This window comes from Hyalella azteca, unplaced genomic scaffold, assembly GCF_000764305.2.
Source record: "Hyalella azteca isolate HAZT.00-mixed unplaced genomic scaffold, Hazt_2.0.2 contig12717, whole genome shotgun sequence".
NCBI classification, from domain to species: Eukaryota; Metazoa; Arthropoda; class Malacostraca; order Amphipoda; family Hyalellidae; genus Hyalella; species Hyalella azteca.
The window spans coordinates 73,551-99,383 of NW_025942667.1; the positions used below are offsets into that span (position 1 = coordinate 73,551).

At 37.7% G+C, this 25,833-nt stretch overlaps 1 protein-coding gene across 1 annotated transcript; it reads left to right on the forward strand.

Annotated features, from left to right (window-relative positions):
* Nucleotides 1-25,593, forward strand: LOC108682748. The gene is made up of 14 exons (XM_018171984.2): nt 1-398; nt 10,389-11,003; nt 11,566-11,634; nt 13,657-13,787; nt 14,484-14,594; nt 16,119-16,209; nt 16,871-16,974; nt 17,599-17,680; nt 17,993-18,166; nt 18,638-18,981; nt 19,367-19,483; nt 20,273-20,509; nt 22,050-22,188; nt 23,001-25,593. Exons 2-14 carry the CDS (start codon nt 10,398-10,400, stop codon nt 23,415-23,417), a joined length of 2,622 nt encoding a protein of 873 aa, XP_018027473.1. The 5' UTR covers nt 1-398; nt 10,389-10,397; the 3' UTR covers nt 23,418-25,593.
* Nucleotides 25,594-25,833: the final 240 nt, after the last annotated feature.

The window sequence follows — 25,833 nt, forward strand, 5'->3', positions numbered from 1 at the left end:
GAGTGATGGTGCGCTGTCATTGAGCTCCTAGCTTCGCTTCGTGTTCAGAGATCTGGCAAAGCTCAAACTTTTGATGCAAGCTCCTTTTGTGTTGGTTATAACTCAATAGAACTAAACACTATTCATCAATGTAAATGTTAGGAGTGTCTTTTAAAGGTTCAACAATAATTACTGTTCTTTTTGTTTGAAAAATAGGATATCGTCTGTACTGAAACCCGGACAAACTGTCAACACTAGAGGCGTAAGAAGTTCCTGGCTTGGCTAGGGTGCTAAATTATCCAGGGATTCTGCGGATATCCATTGAAAATTATCCTGGCTGCTCCTCCGTCCGTTGCTAGAGACCTAATCCAAGATGGAGTTGTGCTCTGCTCGCTGACAATCCTCCTACTCCGTCCACTGTAAGGAAGTTTGGTTATTTTTTGTATATGCCGTCTTCTCTTATGAATTTTTGATAAAAAGTGTTATTTATACATGAACAAAGTTTACTTTGAATTGGTCATTTAACACTTGCTTCATGTCACTGGCATGCCCCGAAAATCATCTGTTAATAGTTTATCATCACTAATACCGCCAAGTTGTTAATTTTTTATTTTGAAATGTGCGAAAATTAATAGTTTTTCTCAACCTCTCATTGTTTTTGTTGTACTTTCAACATTTCGCTTTTCCTCCTCCACCGCTTTTTCCCCTACCTCACACTCATTGTAGTCTCAGGGTCTATTATATATTAAATGCACTTTCGATATTACTGCGATTTTAAACTTTCCCCTCAGTTTGCAAAACTCTTCAAATATATTAATATAATTTAATATAATGTAATAAAATATAAAATATGATGTTCAGGTGACATTCACTGATGTTCAGGTGACGTTCTCTGATGTTCTGCATCATTCAATCCTCATCGCCGAAATTGTCTAAAGAAATGGCCAAAAAATCCAGCTACTTCATGTAAACTTGAGACTCAAAACTTTTTTCAGTTTCATATCTTAACAAAAGAAAAGTTCAGTACTCACTTATGATATTATCAAGTATTTTAAGTATTCACAGTATTATAGGCTTTGGATCAGTAGTTAGTAGTTGGTTACAATTAAATATTAGGCAGAAGTTCTTCATTTATACAGGTTTGATTGAAGATATAAATGAAGAATAATAATGAAGAACTTCTGCCTAACTATACTAATATCCGAACTAAATATTATTATATTATATCTTTATATACTTCTATAGTATCAAAATCTCTATCTTAAAATATCGTGTTTCAGACTATGGAAGCAAATTTACATTGGTATAAAAATTTTGATAATTTTCTTTCTTTCGGAGTCAAATTTCTCATTAAAATCTCGTGTAAAAGCTATACAAGTAAGTCTAATACATGTTAATGTGGTTTTATTTTTCTTATCAAATCAACCGTTTCATATTTATATAACTTCATGCGTTAATTATTAAGTTGTATGAGTACTTCACACGCAAATTATTAATTTTCAAGAGTAACTAATACATACCTCATTAATATTTATAGATATTCTGCGCGCAAATCATTCATATCCGTGAATACTCTACACGCCATGCAGTCATGCATATTTATGTATTCATTGCAGAGTAACAATTCATAATTGAAAATCCTGTCCGATTTTTTTCAAATAAGCTGGAAAAATTCTGAAAGCATCTCGTGAATTCGTACGATATTCCGATTGATTTAAGATATTTATTTACTGATTAATTTTACCTCTGCATTAATGGCACACTAATCCTGGAGGCTGGCAGAAAACAGAACAAATATTAAAAAAAGTTAACGAAACCTTTCTAAACAATGAAAAAAATGAAGAAGTGAATTCGTATCATATCGGTCAAGGGTCTGTGGTCCATTTGTAACTTTCTTTTGACGGCTATCGGTTGTTTTTTTTACGGTTATCGGTCGTTATCGGCCGTTACACGCGCGTCTCACCAATAACGGAGATATCGGTGACAGCCAAGTCTGGAATTTACGAATATCACTTTCCTTCACTGCAACACTCGCCTTTTGCTACGCCAACGTCAGAAATTCAATCACTGAATAAGAGACCTGCAGCGTCTGCACCTGAGAACACTGGTGCCAAAAAATAAAATTGTTTCACCTACAGCTGAAAATTGGTCCCTTAAAATTGAGTTTTTGACCTGTAGTTTAATACAGGTTTCTTCAAAATTGAATTTTTTAACCTGCAACTGAACACTGGTTCCCAAAAATAAAATTGTTTCACCTGCAACTAAACCTTGGTCTTTTAATTTGAGTTTTTAACCTGTAGTTTAATACTGTGTTTTTCTAAATTGAGTTATTTAACCTGAAGCTGAACATTTGTCCCTAAAAATAATATTGTTTCACCTGCAACTGAACCTTGGTCTTTTAAAATTGAGTTTTTAACCTGTGTTTTAAAACATGTTCCTTAAAAATTGAGCTTTTCAACCTACAACTGAACCTTGACTGCTAAAAATTGAGCTTTTAACCTGCAACTGCACACTGGTATTGAAAAATTTAGCTTCTTAACTTGCAGTTGAACACTGGTCTCTAAAAATTGCGTATTTACCTTCACCTAAAATTGAAAAAAATTATTAATTATTCAAGAATGCCCACGCTATTCGCTAGCTTCGGGGAAAGTTACTAAAATGTCAATTGAAACGAGCTGTTGTATCATATATTGTGGTATTTGGAAAATTATGGTTATAGTGTGAAATTTGTTCGAAATAGTTCTACTCATTGTTCGCTCATTTACGTATAATGATCACACTTATTTTACGTATCACTCGAGTGGAGTGCGCCAGTGCCTAACAAATTCAACACAACAAATTTTATACATACTTCATCGGTGCTCCACTTGAAATTTTTATTTGTGTTTAGTGGATGACAGCATCGAAGTTTTCTTGGAAATCGGAAGCAGGTCTTAAGAGCGGCGCGTGATTAATGAAGGCCTTGATAGGATGGTCCAGCAGCCGCCATCCTGGTCGCTAAAAATGCGTGTTTGAAGCCTACCGACCATCAACATTAAAAAAAGACCAATCGCAAATTAAAACTGCGTGTAGCTAATTAAGATGATCTGTATTATCCATAAGATGATGATTATGATGGCGTACAAAACGCCTACCGACCATTAACCTTAAAAAAGGCCAATCGCATATTAAAACTGCTTGTAGCTAATTAAAATAATCTGTATTATCCATAAGATGATGATTATAATGGCGTACAAAACGCCTACCGACCATCAGCCTTAAAAAAAGACTAATCGCAAATTAAAACTGCTTCTAGATAATTAAGATGATCTGTATTATCCATAAGATGATGTTTAATATGGGGTACAAAAAATCGATGATGTGCAGCTAATAAAGATGATGAGTTTCAAAATGAGGACTATTTTCAAAGCTAAGATAGCTTCTAACAAAATTAGATGATGTGCAGATAATTAAGATGATGTGGTTTATCATTAGTATAATGTTTAAAGCTGAGATGCAAGGAGTATGCCATATTTCGTACACCATGTACAGCATATTAAGATGTTGTACTCCGAAACTGAATTACGTTTGACAAATTCCGATGATTTTTAGTTATTTTACTAAAATAATATGTTTCATGTCACAATTAATGGTTCCGCACGAATTTGAATGTGGGGCCTAATGTAATTGTTGGGCCATAATTTACCGAATTCCGCAATTAGTTATTTGTTATTTAATAGTTTTAAAAACATCCCTATATAGGCTCTGTAGTGAGACAAACTCTGACATTCCCAGTAATTTGGAGCTCCATGTCTTCACGTCATTTGGACCTTTAATTTTTTTAAAGTTGTATCGTAGTCAATTATTACATAATTATTTTTTTAATAATTATTTGATTACTTGATTAATCGCCAATTGCCACGCAACTTCAATTCTAACGATTAGAATTTTTATATTAGGTCAACATAATATTTAAATTTAAACATTAATTCAAATATTTTAAATAATTGGATCAACATCCACGTCACGTAAGCGACTACATGCAATCTTTTATATATGTTTTCTAACAGGGAGCTTTGAGTTTATTTTAGTGTTTATGAATAAATGAGCAGTCGTATATATATTACAAATATTTTTCTTTTTTTGTCATTTAAAATATAAATTATTATATACAAATAGGAAGTAATGATAATAATACCTGGGAAGAGAAAGTTCAGTGTAGAGATTTTATTTTTCCTCTAGTAAGTGCACGGCACAGAACGGCTTTACTACGGCTCCCAGCAGGTGCAAGGGCCGTGATGACGGCACAGAACGGCTGTACTATGGCACCCAGCAGGTGCAAGAGCCGTGATGACGGCACAGAACGGCTTTACTACGGCTCCCAGCAGGTGCAAGGGCCGTGATGACGGCACAGAACGGCTGTACTACGGCACCCAGCAGGTGCAAGAGCCGTGATGACGGCACCGAACGGCTGTACTACGGCACCCAGCAGGTGCAAGAGACGTGATGACGGCACCGAACGGCTGTACTACGGCGCCCAGCAGCATCAAGAGCCGTGATGACGGCACCGAACATCTGTACTACGGAGCCCAGCAGAGCAAGAGCCGTGATGACGGCAACGAATAATGGTGATCCGACAACGATGGTTGATGGTTGAAATCGATGTAATTTTTAGCGGTAAATTTTAAACCAGAAGTAAAGCCTTCATTATGAGACAAATAAGAAATGGCAATAAAATTTGCACTAGTGGTAAAAAACGCTGGCGGTTAAACGAGCACCAACTGTGCTCGTTAACTAGTACTAGCGACACAACTAGCACTAGGCATCACCAGTGTATAAGTATCTGCACGAGGAGTATGAGAGGGATGGAGGGATGATGGAGGGGAAAGGAGGGAGGCTGGGAGGCTGGGGTTTAGTTTATGTTGCTGCAATTATTGGTTACCGTCATCCATATTGCTACCCTGGACACTGCCGCGCACTTGCCGCAGCTGATCTGTTGCCGCAGTCGCCCTGTTGCTGCAGTTCTTTCGTTGTCCCCGCTGTTGCCTTTACTATTCAACCTTGCACTGTTATTGATATTGATCTTATCATTCTTACTCAGTAGTCATCATTGCCTGTGCTGATGACATGCTTGTTCCATGTTGCTGCCTCTGTTCCTGTCCCTGTAGCCTCTCTCGTTGCAGCTCCTCTAACCGCACCTGTTGCTATCTGCTCTCAAAATTACTCTGTCGATGAGCATCTTTTCAAACCTGAAAATCTGATAATTGGATTTGTTAAAAATATCTAAAAGTCATATGGGAGTGACTGAGAATTTCAGAATCTGGATCACGACATTCAGTCCAGTTATTATGACGGAACCAAAATCGTTGAAGTTCTCGAAAACGATTTGATTTTGAAGAACCCGATAGAAAGCCTAGTTGAGAATCAGACTGAGAACCCAGGTTTTTCGAACCTGACTTCGAACGGGGGGAGTTTTTGAGAAAAAAATGCAATGCATGTGACATTTGGTTAACTCCGTTTGTCTGGCCGGTTATAAAGTTCCCTTTACGTTTTTTAAGGATATTGGACATAAATCCTGGATAAATCATTTGAAACGAGCCATTAACTAACAAGAAAAACATTCAATATTTTTTCACCTGAATTCGGATAAACGATTTTTAGCTTTCACTCAATTGTACTTAAAGCCTTGAACATAACATAAGTACTTCCTATGATTCTTAGAAACATATGAACGATCGTAAATTTATAACTTCGATCTAATAGGATTTATATCTTCTAACATCATTTAATTACTATTTTGGAATCTTAAGAAATTACAAACAATCAGATATTTTTCAATGCGTTTTAATTATATACTTTGTACGAATATTATATGATTAGCCTCATCGAATATCAAAAACTTGTCAACTTTTATAAATTTTGACATTTGACTTAATTTTCTACATAACCTTGAATATTATTTAATTGACCTTATAAAATATTACAAACTTGCAAACGATCATAAATTATTACCAGTTATTTAATTTTTCAAATATCTTTGAATATAATCGATCTTACGGAATATTAAAAGCATGCCAATTTTATTTTTCGCGCATACGGGACAGCAAAGACGGCTTTGTATTGGCGCGCATTCGACGGCGTCCCGCAGGGCAGGTTGCCTGCCTTGAGCCAGACCCCGCCCACCTCAAGCATGGCTGACAGACGTGCTGACCTGCTGACAGACGTGCTAACCTGCTGACAGACGTGCTAACCTGCTGACAGACGTGCTAACCTGCTGACAGACGTGCTAACCTGCTGACAGACGTGCTAACCTGCTGACTGACGTGCTAACCTGCTGACAGACGTGCTAACTTGCTGACAGACGTGCATGTGACCTGTGAGGGACATGTGACCAGTGAGGGACATGTGACCTGCATGAGAAATGTATTTTTACGTAACATTGAAAGCGATAAAAAATATTCACAATGGTCTTCTGCAAGGCCTACTTTGGAGCTCTAATTAGGATTACGAAATAATTAACAATTCAATTAATTGTTACAACTTCTCCATCTATTTTGCACCATTCACACGAAAATAGAAGAGAAAATAAGTATCTGACAATTAAAAAATCCAATTGTTTTTATTGAGTAAATAACGAGAACTAATTATTCTATTTTAAGTCGTTAAAAAATCGAAAAAATGTTTACGGAATCGGTAAAAATGGTAAAAACTCGAAACGTTGAAATCGTCTAGTAAATAGTGAAATTGATATGATATTTTCTCATTGTCCGATAATTGAAATCAGAAAATTATTTCGGTTTGCAATCTCGAAAGAAATATTATAATAATGACTTGTTCGGTTTTCAGAGCGATGTTTGAAAAATCACTTCATCAATTAACCATGCACGTGATGATCTCATCACATTTATGGCAAATTCAATTCTTTTACTTCCGTCCACTGACAACTGAATAAGAATTAAGTCTCCAAGTACTTGTAGGAGAAATTTTATTGCCGTCGGATAGCAGAAACAACTGGCATACTTTTTTACCCGGTATGGTGGTATTCTTTCACCTCAGACATTATGGCATACTTTTATATAAAATATTTATGGCATGCTTTTATATCATATATTAGGGCATACTTCTATATAAGATATTCTAGCATGATTTTCTCTCAGGTATCATGGCATGCTTTTCTCTCTGGTATTAAGGCATGCTTTTTTCTCAGGTATTATGGCATGCTCTATTCCCAGGTGTGAAGGGATGATTTTCTCTCAGGTATTATGGCTTGTTTTTCTCTCAGGTATCATGCATGCTTTTCTCTCAGGTAATATGTCATGCATTTCAATCAGGTATTATGGCATGCTCTATTGTCAGGTATGAAGGGATGATTTTCTCTCAGAAATTATGGCATGCTTTTCTCTCAGGTATAATGGCAAGCTTTTCTATCTATTATGGTACGATTTTTCTATCCGTCGTTTTGATTTAATTTTATTTTTCATATTGCGGTAAAATTTTCTCTCTTACGTTAAAATTTTGGTCGCTACATTGCGGCAGTGCATGAGCGCCGCAGTCGCGGACAAGTCACGGCAGATCAGTTGGTCACGCCGGCGATGCTCACTGACTTTCCAGTGCAGTTAAGAATTGCAAGTTAGCTTTCCTACAACAGAGAAAACCGTCGTTTTTGTTCAATATTTTAATGCTGTCGCCGTTGATGTTCAATATTTCAATGCTGTCGCCGTTGATGTTCAATATTTCTTGTTGTTGACAGACTGATCTTGCGGGTTTCTCTTTTCCTAGATTGAAACAATGACGCACCATATCGTCGTTGTCTTGAATAGCGACGAGGAACGTTTGACTCTAACCAAAATTTTGGTTCTAAAAAGAAGTAAAAACGTCAATAATGTTTCTGCTAAGTGCGTTTGGAAAACCAAATTGAAGAAGAAAATATATTTTTCGAAGCACGAAAGAAATTGTTGCCATCGAGTCTGAGTTTTGGAAACTATTGCAAAAAAATATTGCTTTCGCCTGAAGCCTGTCAAGTTGATGGTGTTTTTTCTCGGTCAAACAGCATGGAATTTGTTTTGTTTTAGCTTGGAACGAAGCCAAACATTTTGGTGGTTACGTTTGGGTTGAACAGCGTTGGTTCGCTGGTTGTATAGCGGCCATTAGAGGTGCGGTCACTTCAGCACACACAGCACGCGAGCGCCGGGAGGACTTAGAAATTCAAGCGAATTTCCTGAGAGACACGAAACTTGCAAGCTTGAATTTATCGAAATTTGTTTAATATTTAAATTTATTGAAATTTATTGAATTCTACGAATTTTGTAAATTGGATTTGAATTGACGTATTTTCTAATAATTATTTCAGTTTGAAAAAACGGAACAATGAACGGCGTAGCTAACAGCGCTGATATTGTTGTGTTGTCGCCAATATTCAATATTACAATATTGAATATTGGAATATTATTAGAATATTATATAATTGGAATATTATTTTATAAATACATAATATTGGAATACCTATTATTATATTTTATTGAATATTATTAATATTGTTATATTCTTTGTACAATATTCATCTCAATTAATGCACTACGTTGAAATAACTTTAAAATTAGTCTAGGTTATTCCAACGTGTTACCACTGAATGGCAGTGAACCATACTCTCTGCATTACGAGTGTTCAATATTTTTCAAACGAAGTAAGGAATGGAAAGCTTGTTCATTCATCACTAGCATTTATCGAAATGCAAGTGGTATATAATAATTTCTTTGTGAAATTTGGGTTTTGATGGTTAAAATAATTGAATAATTCTAATTGAAAATAATTTAATAATTCTTCATTATTGTTTAATTATTGAAATTTCTTAATTCTTAGAAGAACTTCCATCTCTTTACGCTTCGGCGGTAAAGTGTAGCTGCCAAAATTATAAATTAATTGACGTAACTATTATCAACATAATGATAAGTAACATAACGTAACTTAATACTTGATAATTAATAACTAATTAGTTATTAGGTGATTAGTAATTGGTTTTTCAATCACGATCATTCGTCTTACTATAAACAAAACTGTTTATCTCTGAAAAACACGAGTACAACAAAAAAAAAAAAAAAGACGTCGTACAGACGAAGACGATATACGCTTTCATTGCCACGAATGTTTCCTGCAAGACAAAGAAGGCAGGACTGTGGTCATATTTCATCCCCCGAGATACACGGAGATACTTCATTACCCGCGGATACAAATGACACTTACGGAAGACACTGCTACTTACGTGAACACCGCCACTCCTGGCACTCAAAGAAATGACCGAAACTTGTCCCCTTAGCGACGCAGTTTGTATGCTTTCATGTTTCATTCTGACCCGTTTTGGTACGGTAAAATGACATTACTACGTCCACTTTGACCCGTTTTGGTAGTGTAAAATAGCATTACTACGTCCACTTTTATTAGGGCCCGGCATTACTACGTACGTTTTTTGCTCGTACTGTGGTAAGAAAGAATGGGTCAATATTGGGACAAAATGACAATTGAATATTTTTGAGTGTACGTCAGGGAGAGGTCGTCGAGAGTAACGACTGCTGAAGAGCGGTTGGCTTGTTGTAGTCTGTAGTTGAGGACGAGTCTAAGAGCTGTTTAGAGATCTACGTACCATAACGATGATGCTACAATAACGATGATGGTACTATTACGATGATGGATAACCAGTAATGGTTACAGCCGTAGGTTGTCATCGGGTCTTTGTTCTTGCAACAGATTTATCTGTGTTAGAGTTCGATGAACCTATCACTGCCTCGGTGGTTTCGGCGAAATGTTGTGTTGCTGATTTGTTGATCTTGTTCTGTCATCTCATTATCAACTGCTAATCAATTACGTTGCTTAATTTCATTAACCGACGAACTCATTAATTAAATTTGTAAATTATGATAGACGTGTATTTATCTATCATAATATTTCTCATTTCAATGCCTGATCACCATGTTTGTTATATGTTTACCAATGTTTATTTATCCGTGCTAAATTTCACAGACTAGCGAACGCATAATTTAAATTTGGAAATTATGATAGACATGGATTTTGCTACCATGATATTTCTCGATGAAATGCCTGGTCACGATGCTTGATAAATGTTTAGCGATGTTTAATTTATGTGATAGATTTCCTTAACTGACGAACGCATCATATAAATTTGGAAATTATGATTGGCGTAGCAGTATCTATCATAATATTTCTCGATGAAATGCCTGGTCACGATGTTTGTTAAATGTTTAGCGATGTTTAATTTGTGTGATAGATTTCATTAACTAATAAACGTATCGCATAATTAAATTGGGAAATTATGATAGACTTGGCTTTAGCTATCATAATATTTATCCATTAAATGCCTTATCACGATGTTTGTTAAATGTTTACCGATGTTTAGCTTGTGTTCATTTCTCCCACAGATCGCCAAGATGGATGAAGACCCAACGGATGACCACAGCGAGGTCATGCTCAATAATTATTCATCAAAACTATGCACATTATATTTGCAACGAAGAAAAAGATCGAAAAATTGTAAAGCTAAGCATCTCGTCGTTGATAGTAATAGGCATGTTTACCGTCCAAAGCCGTTTCCAAACCACGAATTTAATATAACTTATCACAATCTAAGTCATTCGCATTTTTTAATATCGCTTAGAAGTTTAATTAAACTATCAATATTTTATTTATTGTTAATATCAACGTCAATATCTAATGTGTATGGGGGAACCGTGGCTTATAATTCATCGTCTACATCCGCCGACTCCAACGTGGCTGAACATCGGGGGTTTACTGATCCCCTGGGGGCGGTTGACCCTCAGTCAGTGGTTGACCCCCAGGCTGTGGTTGACCCTCAGTCAGTGGTTGACCCTCAGTCAGTGGTTGACCCTCAGGCTGTGGTTGACCCTCAGGCTGTGGTTGACCCTCAGGCTGTGGTTTACCCTCGGCCAGACGAGGCTGCCTCTGCCAGGCTGCATGCCCTCTTGAGGGACATCTGGCACTGGCGTACCCACGACACTCCCGAGTATGCTACAATGGTGAGTTAAAAGGCTGGGCCCAGAGTGGCCCAGTGGTTAAAGTTCAGAGTACCAAGATTGGAGCAGAGAGGCGCGGGTTCGATCCCAGCTCTGAGCGCCAGTTTCTGGTCAGAATCGGCAAGGAGGCCGGGCGGTTGAGCAAAGCAGAATTGAAGCAGTGAGTTGCGAGTTCGAGACCGCAAAATACTCTGAATGTTCTGCGATGTTAAGAATCGGCGACAGGCCTACGGCCAAATTAACGCTGAAACCGCTATTATTATTATTATAATGCAAGTATCTATATGTTTCAACATCCATACGAAATATTTAGGCATGCTTAAAAATACTCTCAATTAAATTTAAGTGCAGAAAACATTTTGCCCATCTAATGAACCCATAATTTTAGTATAAGAATCATAAATTAATTAAACAGCTGGCGAATTTTCAGTAGTGTCGATTGATGTCAAGATTGTTTTAAAATTTCCAGTTCTGCAACCTTATGTTTAAATGATCAAAAACTTCATTGAAGTTCCCAGACGCCGTCAATAGGAAATTGTGTTTTTTTTATTATTTAAATTCTTAGGTGGGATTAAACGACAACACGGCAGGTCGCCTGGACTCGCTTTCGTCTCTCCATTTCGCTGCCCGCAAGGTGAGTTTAAACTTCAGGTGAATATGGCGTTAGGTGAATATTACGCAAGGTGATTGTGAATGGCGCCAGGTGAATAAGACTTCAGGTGAATATGACGCTAGGTGATTATGAATAACGCCAGGTGAATATTACTTCAGGTTATTTTGACGTCAGATGGAAACCACGTCAGGCTCATTTCGTTATGACATCTGAGTCATTATTCTACGGTTGAACTGGAGTGCAGATTATTAAAGGAGGAGACTGGTAGCATTCTTCTCCAATGGGAATAGGAAGTAATGGTCTTTAAAGAGGGAAGTAGAGAGCCGTCGTTCACACGCAGTACCTGGTTCCAGACAGTATGGATGTCATCGAACTTCAAAAAATTTTGGTCTTTCAGTCAAAAATTTTTCTGTTAACTTTTTTTCACAGGTATGAAGGCGATAAAAATAGAATATATATATGTCCTGCATCCTGATAGGCAGAATTATCCATTGCTAAATATTCAGTCAATAGTTTCTCCCTATATCATTTGTCTGTAGAAATCGCCAGTTAGAAGAATTTGAACTTATTCAGCTTATTCACTTATCAAGTGAACTAATTATATTTTCATCGAAAACGTTTCGGTGACCAGCCATCATCAGTTCAAAAATGCAGAAAAAAAAACTAGTACAATCAATCGAGAAAAGCCAAAACTACACGCAAGAGATTAAAACTGTGGTACCGAAAAAAGGACCAAGGCGCATAAAATCTGTCATTCAGCGTGAATTCGTACAGCAGAGTGGAACGAGTGAGTGAACAAGCGGCAGTTCAGAACGATAACTACTTCCTTGATGTTTGGCAACTCTTTGTTTGAAGTTACGTGACATCATTCCTACTTACTCTTATGCGCATTGCGCACAACTGTATTCATAAACCAATGAGGACCGCTTCGGGGCAGGAATGGCGGCTCATACCTGAATTAGGATCCAAGTTTGAAATTCTTCACCTTTACCACGTCGTACAAATTAACGTTCGGAAACAATGCTTTAATATCACTTAAAGTTACTATCCACCTGGAACTGTTAATCGAAGGCTTCTATGTGACGTGGTCCTTTTTGCAACACTTCTCTTTAACTTCACTTCTTGTTGTTTGTTCGTTGGTCTGTCTGCCACAAATCTTATAATCGATATTTAAAGGACTTTACCTCTCCAATCAATCTGAGATTTTGTATACTTGCGTAAAGCTGGAGACAATGCATGAATCAATTGACAGAATAAATAATTTTGAAAACTTAACATTTTATTTTATTTTAAAAAATGAAATATAATTTTGTCTGCTAAATATCTTATAATCGCACACTTCTACTAGTCCAATCAATCTGAAAATTTGCACACTTGCGTTAAGTCGGAGACAATGCATGAATCAATTGACAGAATGAATAATTTTGAAAAATTTTATTTATTTTAATTTTAAAATTAAGATTTATAAATAATTTTCTTTTATTTGATAGCAAAATTAGAAATTCATTGTACTTTGGTAACATAGGAAACACTGCATTCTTTTGAAATGTTGTCTTTAAAAAGTAATTTTTGAACGCATATTATTTGATACGTTGGTTCTAATCTCTTTTGTGTGAATTTGTCTTTTCCCTATTGGATTTTACCTGTAATCTCGAATATTTTTGAACGGATGACGGAACTGGTCGCCGAAACGTTTTCGATAAAATATGCCGTATTCTTTGATTTGGAATTCATAATCAATAAACTGAAGCAGCACGTACTTTCTTAAGCACAGGGATTATAAATTGAACAACCCACAATAGTCAAGCACTTATTATTTTTCTTGTGTATTTTAGGTATATTATTACATTTATTTGAAATAATAATGAGATATATATATATATGTGATTTTTTGAAATATGCCTCGAATTTCGTACTCAATTCACGTTGGTGCACTGATTATTAACTTCGCTTTTATACATTTTTCGCGGACTTTACAATGACGAATTATCGTATTCAATTACTTTTAATTAAATGAAAAACATGCATTTTTTCCTCTTCCAGGAAGAGTGCGTTCGTTTCTTCGACAGAGCCAGGGACTTGGACAACTTTTCATTAGGCTTCGACGACGAAGTCAACCTAAAGATCGTAAAATTTTACCTCCAGACATACGTGGACAACTACGAATATGTCAAGTGAGGGATTGAGGGATTAATAGAAGGGTATCCTGCAATTGTAGTTTCACTCTAGGATTATTTATTTATTACACAAATTTCTTTAATTTAACTTGCACATTGTATAGTGATAGATATATTCGGGTTTAGAGCGTAACTTTTATAATAAACCTCAATTCGGAAATAATGTTGGTTGAAATGGGATTTAGCAAGGACAGGAAGCGATAGGAATAATAACATGTCAATCCCTGATAAATACAGTTTTGAATTATTAGTATTCTTTTAAATAACAAATTAACACTCAGAATTTATATTCATTATTAGAATGTAGTTGAGATATTTTATTGATGGTAACATTATTGGTCGTAATTCATCCAAACTATTCGCGACCCACCGTTCATTGACGCTCAGTTCTGCTACATAGGATATCCAAATTTTTGCTCATAGTTCTGTAATCCCGAAGAGATTTGAAAATTCAAAGTTTTAATCAATATTCATCCCGATTCAGTATTCAACATCCCGATTCAATATATAACTCTCCTATAGTATATAATATACAAACAAAAATAAATATATAATCTGTAATATATAATGTCTATCATGCGATATATATATATATATATCTTATTTAATATATAATGTGTTATACGTAATAAATAATCCATAAACATTTAATGTATTGATGTGGTACTATTCTGCTGTACACTCACTCGGTAGGTTGTACACTCCGGTGACGCTGCTGGAGGGGCCCCACCTCCACTTCCCACAGCTGGTGCTGGAGCAGATGGAGCTGAACTCCTACGACGACTTCCAGAAACTTCTCTCCAGGTCTGACCATCTGCTAATGAACCATCTGCTCATGAACCATCTGCTTATGAACCATCTGCTCATGAATCATTTGCTCATGAACCATCTGCTCATGAACCATCTGCTCATGAACCATCTGCTCATGAATCATTTGCTCATGAACCATCTGCTCATNTATCTTACTTCAACCTCTTCCACCTTAAGATAATCTTACAGTCATCCCCCACTGCATGCACACTGCTTTATCTCTATCTTACTTCAACCTCTTCCACCTTAAGATAATCTTACAGTCATCCCCCACTGCATGCACACTGCTTTATCTCTATCTTACTTCAACCTCTTCCACCTTAAGATAATCTTACAGTCATCCCCCACTGCATGCACACTGCTTTATCTCTATCTTACTTCAACCTCTTCCACCTTAAGATAATCTTACAGTCATCCCCCACTGCATGCACACTGCTTTATCTCTATCTTACTTCAACCTCTTCCACCTTAAGATAATCTTACAGTCATCCCCCACTGCATGCACACTGCTTTATCTCTATCTTACTTCAACCTCTTCCACCTTAAGATAATCTTACAGTCATCCCCCACTGCATGCACACTGCTTTATCTCTATCTTACTTCAACCTCTTCCACCTTAAGATAATCTTACAGTCATCCCCCACTGCATGCACACTGCTTTATCTCTATCTTACTTCAACCTCTTCCACCTTAAGATAATCTTACAGTCATCCCCCACTGCATGCACACTGCTTTATCTCTATCTTACTTCAACCTCTTCCACCTTAAGATAATCTTACAGTCATCCCCCACTGCATGCACACTGCTTTATCTCTATCTTACTTCAACCTCTTCCACCTTAAGATAATCTTACAGTCATCCCCCACTGCATGCACACTGCTTTATCTCTATCTTACTTCAACCTCTTCCACCTTAAGATAATCTTACAGTCATCCCCCACTGCATGCACACTGCTTTATCTCTATCTTACTTCAACCTCTTCCACCTTAAGATAATCTTACAGTCATCCCCCACTGCATGCACACTGCTTTATCTCTATCTTACTTCAACCTCTTCCACCTTAAGATAATCTTACAGTCATCCCCCACTGCATGCACACTGCTTTATCTCTATCTTACTTCAACCTCTTCCACCTTAAGATAATCTTACAGTCATCCCCCACTGCATGCACACTGCTTTATCTCTATCTTACTTCAACCTCTTCCACCTTAAGATAATCTTACAGTCATCCCCCACTGCATGCACACTGCTTTATCTCTATCTTACTTCAACCTCTTCCACCTTAAGATAATCTTACAGTCATCCCCCACTGCATGCACACTGCTTTATCTCTATCTTACTTCAACCTCTTCCACCTTAAGATAATCTTACAGTCATCCCCCACTGCATGCACACTGCTTTATCTCTATCTTACTTCAACCTCTTCCACATTAAGATATGTGCACAAGTGCCTGCCGTACGATAACATGGGTCACGTATTAGTGTTATGCATAATCTTACAGTCTTTCCCCCCACCAGGTATGGCGGGTTCCCCAGGCAGGTTGGGGAGGTCGTGGCGCTGCTGAGGCAGAACATCGAGGACGGACTTGTGCCCCACGCCTCGGTGCTGGTCAGTCCTCAACTACCTTAATCCTTCTGTTCAGTATTATTACAATTAATACAATCATATTTCTTACTACCATATTTAATTAATTTACCATAATACCATATTTCCTTATTTTTTGGCAAGTTATTTGACAAATCTTCATCCATTGTCTTCAATAATTTCCTGAAACGTTGTGATTATTTTTTACAAATACTTTTTTAAGGATATTTTGCAGAGTTTTGACCTTTTTAAGTAAATATTTTTCAATCATTTTTCGTATTGTTTTGATTCATTTTAATTCTTCATTGCAAATCATTTGCTGCAACGTTCAAAATCCTCCTCCGAAAGAACCATTATTCATTCACTAAATATTTTATTCCATTTATAGGTACATTTCACCTGATGAGCTATAATGTTTTTCATGACTTCATTTCCAGTTGAGTAAAATTCATGAACCAAGCATCCAACTGCACCTGGTGATAATAAGGACTCATTAAATTACTGTAGGCCACCGATAACATTCTATGATATCACCTATAACATTTTCATTACAAGCAATGACATACTATGTATGTCACCAGCACACGATAAAGCATCAATAAGGCATGCAATAAAGTTATATAAAACAACCGTTATTGTTATAAGCAAGCAATAACGAACAATAACGAAATATTTTCTCGTGCAGGCCGGCGTAACCGAGCAGCTGTCCGCGTTTTCGGTGCCAGTCACGGAATCCGCGTTTTTCAAGCCCTTCGTGGACCTGCCGGAGTCCGTATCCGCGGCCCAGAGGTGATGACACCTGCTTTAGGTGATGACACCTGCTTTAGGTGGTGACACCTGCTTTAGGTGATGACACCTGCTTTAGGTGGTGACACCTGCTGTAGGTGGTGACACCTGCTTTAGGTGATGACACCTGCTTTAGGTGGTGACACCTGCTTTAGGTGGTGACACCTGCTTTAGGTGATGACACCTGCTTTAGGTGATGACACCTTCTTTAGGTGGTGACACCTGCTTTAGGTAATGAAACTTGCTTTTAGATGATGACACCTGTGTTTTTTTAATTAACCTTCCCAATCTTAATCTTGAAGATAATTAATTTTCAACATGGCTCAAATTTTGTTCGCAACTGTCCGGGGTATGGAATATAATTCTGCTTGAAATCTAGTGGCAACTGTAAAGCGTGTCGATTGCATTCGTAATGTAACTTTCATTCCTCCCGAGCATGATACGACTAAAAATTCTATTATTTTTATTCAACACAATTTTATTCATCATATATTTTGCCACGAACAGTTGGCGACAAGGTAATTTTGAGTTAAAACTTCGTTTTATTCGCAAGATCGATAGTGAGGCAGAATAATGTAAATATCACGGCGAAATTCTGTGTATTAACTTTAATATTCCTTTTCGCAGAAGCACGCTTCGTCTACAGGCGCAAGAACGCGTGGCGCAAGACGTGCTGCCGGCGTTCGACAGCCTTCGTCAGTTCGTGGAGGTGAGCCTTCGTCAGTTCGTGGAGGCATTCATGGACATGACTACGTCTTGCTAACATGAGAGCATGATTGTTGACACGGACATGATCATATCTCACTAACATGAGAGCATGATTGTTGACACGAACATGATCATATCTCACTAACATGAAAGCATGATTGTTGACACGAACATGCTATGCCTTACTAAAATGAGTAAATAATTTTTGATACGAACATGATTATGTCTTACTAACGTAAGTACATGATTGTTGACATGAAGATGATCATGTCTTTAACATTTCAAAGCTTCGCTAACACGTGCCTCTCGGCAGGAGTCGTATGTGCCTCAGGCGCGGCAGAAGGCGGGCCTGGGGAGCGTCGCTGGTGTTGGGACTGGGGCCTATGAGGCCTTGTTGAGGTACCACACCACGACGGGCCTCACACCTCAGCAGATAAACGCACTGGGCCTCAGCGAGGTCAAGAGGATACGACCGCTGCTCAGACAGGTAATTTTAGATTGAGGATCATTCCTTTACAAAATTTAAATGTGGGCCCGACCCTCGTACAGGTGCCGCCTTGGACTCGGGTAGCACGTAAAACAGCCGCTAATGCCCGCTTCGGCCGGGCGTGAAATGCAGCCTTTAAGCAGCTCGCAATTTCGGTTGCAAACCATTAGGACACACTTGTCATACTCTCAAGATAATATAGATTCGGAAATGGGATTCTGACCAGGACCTTTTTTCGATTACGTGGTCAATCAGACCCAGAATAACTCTAAGCCGAGTGTAGCGATCCCTGACAGCAGTAGCCAAGGCGTTATCTAATTTTTGTTTGGGTTGCTTTTACTTTCTAACTAAGTACCTGTGACGTCTCCCCTCTGTCACTTTCATCGAAAACGTTCCAAATTGTTAAATTGAATTCTACACAATTTAAATTTACACACTTGAATTTCTATTCAAAATTTAATTTAACCACAGGCGATCGTAGACGCTGGCTGGTCGCTTGCTGGCCACAAAACGTCATCTGCTGACAATGATTCGTCGTCTGCTGATGACCAGTCCTCGTCTGCTGACCACGACTCGTCGCCAGCTGATCACGACAGGTCTCCTGCTGACCACGACTCGTCGGCAGCTGACCACGAAACGTCGCCTGCTGACCACGACGCGTCATTCGTCGCCCTGCTTGACGTGGTCAGACGTGCTCCTAGCCGCTACTTCTCGTCTGCTGATGACGTCATCGCAGCGTTGCAAGAGTCCGTCAATGTTGTCCGCAACGCGGATTTAGGAACCGCGTTCGATTCCGTGCCGGAATTTGCAGTGAAGTGCGTTCCTGATATTCCTGCTCGTATTTTATGCATGTATTCGTATTTTATTCAAGTAGCAAGAATATGTATTCCAGTCATAGCAATTATTCTTATATCACAGTGTTTCTCGACTGCGTAATTAGAGTTAAATTTTCTAATGCTTCTATGGTTTGTTGATATTTAACTATTTGTTTGCTATATATTTGGTCTTCAGATTTTATTCATTCATTTTATTTCACTCAAGCATGACATGAATGTATCTCACGTGTTCCGAGAATCGTTCATTAGTATATCATTGATAAATGATATGAATGACACTTGTAAGCTTACTCATATCTCTCAACATTAGTTCACCCGTTCACCCATCGCCCCGAACATTATTTCACTCGTTCACCCCCCTCAGGGTGACCAATTCGACCATCGCCCCCCTGGGGGGCCGTCTGGAGTACAAGAGCCCCCCTCTGGATGCACCCCCTACGCCCCCCCGCCTGCTGGTGGACACGAGCGACCTCACCCTCATGTGAGTCATCGTGACCCACTTACATCTGAACTTAAAATAACGTTAATTCAACGTTACTTAGGTGATATTAACTCGTAATCAACGTTATTCCAACGATATTTGAATGGAGAGATAATTACCAGACATTTGAACTAAAAATAATGTTTGTTTAACGTTACTTAGGCGATATTAACTCGTCATAAACGTTATTTCAACGTCATTTGACTGGAGGGCTAGGCACCAGACATCTGAAAAGGAAATGACGTTAATTTACCGTTACTTAGGTGATTTTAACTCTTAATAAACGTTATTCCGACGTCATATGATTGTAAGGCTATAGGCGCCAGACATCTGACGTTGAAATGACGTTAATTTAACGTCGCTCAGGGGATAATAAATCGTAATCAACGTCATTTTAATGTCATTTGATTGGAGAGCTTGGCACCAGACATCTGACGTTAAAATAATGTCGATTTTATGACGTTTTCAACGTCATTTGCATGGACAACATGAGGACTAATAATTTTACCCATATTCTATGATGAAATAATTAATGTCTTGCATCATCTAATCTTTATTATGTTTTTGATTTCTTTATTTTAAATACTGATTGTGTGCGAGACGGTTGCTAATGTCCGTTGCACTTGTTTTTTCCACTATTGCTATTTTCAATGAAATTTAATTTTGTTTCTCTTTCGGCTTTAACTTAATATTTTAAGTAATAATCAAGGCATAAATAATAATTTAAATAGATTAATAAAAAAATGCCTGAAAACATGATAAAATATCAATGATAATTCCGCATCGCAGCTCTCGCGACGAGGTCCGAGCTTTATCCTTGTACTGGACAATTCCGGGCCGTTATTTGCTGTCGGAGTTTTTGCGGACGGGCAGCGGAGTTCCGACGTACCGACGGATCCTGCAAGATGTCAGACTCAGCGATGCCCCCGCCAAGCTGCCCGTTTATTCCTCCTTCGTCGAGGGATGGTCGCTGTACAGCCAATACCTCGGCGAGGAGTTAGGACTTTTCGAGGATCCCGGACAAAGGTGAGGGATTTTCCGGATTATGAACACATGTGAGGTATTTTCCAGAATATATGTGAGGTATTTCCCGGAATGTATGTGAGGTATTTTCCGGAATACGAAAACGTGTGAGATATTTTCCGGAGTATGAACGCCTTGGAGGCATTTCGAGAAATATGAAAACACGTGAGGTATTTTCCAGAATATGAATAAATATAAGGTATTTTCCGGAATATAAACATGTGTGAGGTATTCTCAGGAACACGGACATGTGTGATGCTTCCTATTGCAAACAAATATCTGAGAGGTATAATTCGACCTGATTTATGATTGAGGTATTCTCCTAAATTCCAAGTGTTTGGCGACTTCAGTACGTATTTCTAACTTGCTGGCTCAGGCCTCACTCAACCTCAGTTGATGTAGCGTGAAGTGACCTAACTGAACCTCTTGCGCAACGCGTATCTCTCAGTCCCTCACACTCGCTCTGACTCACTTAACTCACTCTGACTCACTCAATTCACTCTGACTCATTTAACTCTCTCGGACTCACTTAACTCTTCCAGACTCGCTCAATTCACTCTGACTCACTCAGCACACTTTAACTCACTCAACCCATCTTCGCACTAAGAAAAATGAGTGAGTCTTTGTTCAAATAGCGATTCAGTTCTTACACCGTCTTTGGGTCTTCCATCCTCAATGCTTCGTGTCGAAAATGTGACAGTAGGATAATTTTATTTCTGGTCAAGAGGATAATTTTTCTCAGCGCGATTGGCGGTCCATAACGTTCTCAAGTTTTTGGACAATGTGACAATTAATTTTTTTAAGTATAACTTAACGTGCACTCGTTTTTGGACAATGTGACTAAACATTTTTCTGAGTATAACTTGACGTGTTTCCGTTTTAGGACAAAATGACCATCCATATTCTGCGTATAACATAACCCTCTACCGCCTGACAAGAGTAACCGGAGCAATATTGTCACGCGCCTACTTCCCAAAAAGGATACGTTCTAGTGAGCGCAAAATGACTTGCACTGATGGTTGCCGCCACGTACAACTTTAAAATGTTCTCTGTTGCGTACAAACGTCTTCAGGCTGCTGCACTCAATAGTTTACGTATAATTTAAGTTGAAAGTTATGTTCCCAGAAAGTGACATAAGGCACTCTCTGTTGCGTAAATGTTCTCTGTTGCCTACAAACGTCCTCAGGTTGCTACACTCAATAGTTTACGTATAATTTAAGTTGAAAGTTACTTTAAAATGTTCTCTGTTGCGTACAAACGTCCTCAGGTTGCTACACTCAATAGTTTACGTATAATTTAAGTTGAAAGTCATGTTCCCAGAGGGTGACATACGGCGGTAGAGGGTTAAAATGTTCTCTGTTGCGTACAAACGTCCTCAGGTTGCTACGCTCAATAGTTTACGTATAATTTAAGTTGAAAGTTACTTTAAAATGTTCTCTGTTGCGTACAAACGTCCTCAGGTTGCTACGCTCAATAGTTTACGTATAATTTAAGTTGAAACTCATATTGCCGTAGAGAGGGTTAATGAGCTCTCGTTGGGCAGGCTGGGGCGGGTGTCGCAGGAGGCGTTGGCGGCGGCGCTGCTGGTGGTGGACACCGGCCTCCACGACCTCCAGTGGACGGTGGACGAGGCACACACCTTCCTGCTCCACCACACCTTGGTGGCTCCACACCACGCCACGGTGAACTAATTTAGCCACTGCACACCACAGTGGGAAGTTAACCAATCAATCCATGTGCACTGCAACCGTAACCAGTAAACAACGACGTAACCTTGCATACGTGTAGCTACACTACTAAGACCCTCCCCACCAAACCAGTCACTGTCCCAGTAACTAATATTTCTACTGGTCGCGAGATACTTTGACATCAATAATTAATTATAATAATATACTCTCATAAAATGTACAAAAAGGTACTATTATTAATTGATGTCTTTGTTGGCTGATTGATTGGCTTGTCCAATTTTGCTCTTCGGGTCAACGAATTTGATTTGAGATTAATTAATCCAACCTATTGAGTTACTACGCTAATGGGGCGTATTGGGATGTAAATTTTGTTTCATTCATAGGCCTGAAATTCCTTAGTATAACAAAATAATTAGAATATTGCGCAGTGACAATTTGGAGTTAAGCTAAATGAAGAATTTGCAAACGAGGAACATAATTAAAAAATTGACAGTATTTTCACTGAAAAAATTTATAGACCAGCTCCATCATCAATTCAAAATTACTTCTCTATTACAAATGGTTTCCTTGAGTGATGCCAAGTAATGCATTTTGAATTTTTTTAAACGTTTTCATTGCTGTCACGTTTCTGATTTATTCGTGATTTAAGCCTGCAAATAATATTATACTAAGATTTTATATATGTATTGATGATGGATGTGTAACCATTCACCCTCTATCTCCACTTTTTGCTGGTATACAGGTATTATAAATTGCTCAAGACTCCGGATTTCAATAATTTTTTTAATAAATTTCCCGACTTACAGTTGATCCTTCGCCGCGTCCTGACCTGGCCTGGCTATTCAGCGGCAGCAAAAGTCGGTGAAATCAAACTCAAGGAACTTCGACAAAAAGCCGTCAATGCTCTAGGGGAATTATTCAGACTACAGGATTTCCACACGGTCGTTCTCAAGTGCGCTGGACCGATCAGCGTTCTGCAGTTCTGCATCGACCACTACATCCATTCAGTGACCAGCCAGAACGCTGCCCTCGAGACGTTTACAGACGACGAACAAACGTCGTCCAAGGAAGAAAGAGAAGCAAGGAACGGTGAACGCCATGAGTCTAGGGCCCCTGAGAACGTTCCTCCGGATACATCAGGCGTTCCAGGTTGTTCCGCGTTTGTGACGAGCTTTATCCAAATATTCAGTGTTGTTAGTGTAATGCGAATCCTAACTCTGTGATAATATTATAGCGATAAAGTATTTAAGAAAATATCCTGCATGTTTTTGTGTATGTTTACAGATAAAGAATAGGCAACTAAAAATACAAGACACTACACTGAGACAATAAATGGCTAAAATGTTTAAATAGTGACATACTTTTTTTGCTTAGACCATGACCAGAGAGACTAGTAGCACTGATATGTCCCTCTGAGGGGCTAAACTGAGTGATGACTCACACCATGGGAAAGCTTGCATCGCTATGTGAACAATTTCGCGCTTATTTCTCTGGCTGGAATTATAAAATTCTGAAATTTCAGTCGGGAAGTCCATTCCGTTGCAGATTTTATTTCTTATATAAATTCATAGTTTGATTTTTTATAGAAGTTTTACTCAAGTGTAATCTTATTTTGCGATAGTTTGTGTTGTTTGTGGATGTTACTGTTTATATGTAATAGATTGTTTAGCTTGTATTATTTTATGTTTAACAAGGGATAATGCTTAGAAGCGCTCAGGTATCCATACACTATAGGCTACATAGATTATATATATTTTTTACATATATATTAATTTGTTTAAACGCAATTATTATTTCATTAACTGAAATATCCTTATGTGATCTCATTGGTACAGCATTAGCAAGTAGCAATGATAGTGTAACACGCATCTGATTGCATCATTAGGCAATGATAGTGTAACACTCTTATGATTGCATCATTATGCAATGACAGTTCATCACTCTTCTGATTGCATCGTTAAGCAATGATGGTGTGTAACGCTCTTTTGATTGCATCATTAAGCAATAATAGTGTAACACTCTTCTGATTGCATCATTAAGCAATGATAGTGCACCACTCTTCTGATTGGATCATTAAACAATGATAGTGTGACACTCTTATGACTGCATCATTAGGCATTGACAGTGTAAAACTCCTCTGGTTGTATCATTAAGCATTGATAGTGTAACATCCCTCTGATTGCATCATTAAGCAATTACAGTATATCAGTCTTCTGATTGTATCATTAATAAATGATATTATAACATCAACTGATGATGTTTCTTCACATGCACGAAGTCATGAAAATAATACTTTGCTTAGCTTTTGAAACTTCGAATTTATTTTAATTATGCGTTCATATTAATTATAGAAAGGTACAGGCTGAGAAGCGAGACTCTGAAATATCTTACGAATTACATTATGCAGAGGCAATTTGTGACTTATGATAAAGTAATTACTGTTACATACGTATATTTCTTCTCTAGAAAGAGATGTTCAAAAGTTCCAAACGAGATAACCAATAAATTCTCTCTCGCCAAGTGGCTGCACAATGTTTTTAAGTAACCAACTTTCGCTCACTGTTTTTAAGTGATAATATTTTAGTGGTATAATAATTTCAAGTAAAGTGGTGGTAACAATCAAATATTAAACTCCAGAACCACTGACGCCTCTGAGATAATGAAGATGTCCAGCATGTAAAGTTTTTAGTCGATAATTCTGATTCTCTTCAGAGATTAATTTTTGTCTTCGAGCGGAGAAAAAAATCATTCCTCTCCCGGGCTCGTATCGGTCTTAAAACTTTAAGAGATTTTTTCTCAATAAGAAAAACTCATTTAGTACTCATTCTTGATTCTAATTAAAAACCAGGTACACTCCTTGTAAAGTGTTCATATTTATTCATCTAGGTTTATTTTAATAAAAGATGTAAATGTTAACATTTACGGGCCTTCTTTATCCACTTATATATGAAGAACCAGCAGTTAGGTGGAAGAATGGACATAAGGTATTGGTAACATTCCTCTTCAAACTAAACTCGATTTATGCTCGGGGCGTTTGAATTTTTGGAATCATAAAAATGTAGCAGCAATATATCGTTTTGTCCTAACACTTTACTGTTCTCTAGAAAAGTTTTTTGTATGGTTCTTTATGGATGTTGATATCCAACATTATTTTTTGGTAATCATATAGGACGTGAAACTTCAACGCCTGCTAGAGACGAGTGATCGATTGATTTGATGAACCTTTATTGATTTTTCAGTTGCATTTGATCTGTGCTTTCATACTGAAGGTTCGATTCTCGTCTAAGAAGAGTGAGCTTATTAAAACTTTTTCTTTAAAACGATATTTGGTGCGGTATACTCATTTCTACATTTTAGCAAGATTTGAAACTTGTATTTTTTGATGTAGCACGTTGAGAACGAGGCGTATTCTCATTGTCCCAGTTCATAAAAGACGAAAAAATTTTCGACAGTCGAAGAAGTTTCATATAATATTGATGGTAATAATAATAATAATGATAATAATAATAATCATAATAATAATAATAATAGTAATAATAATAATAACAATAATAATAATAATATTTAATAATGAAAATAATAATAATAATTACGATTTCACAAAACAATCCAGTGCACATGACAATCCATCTCACTTGA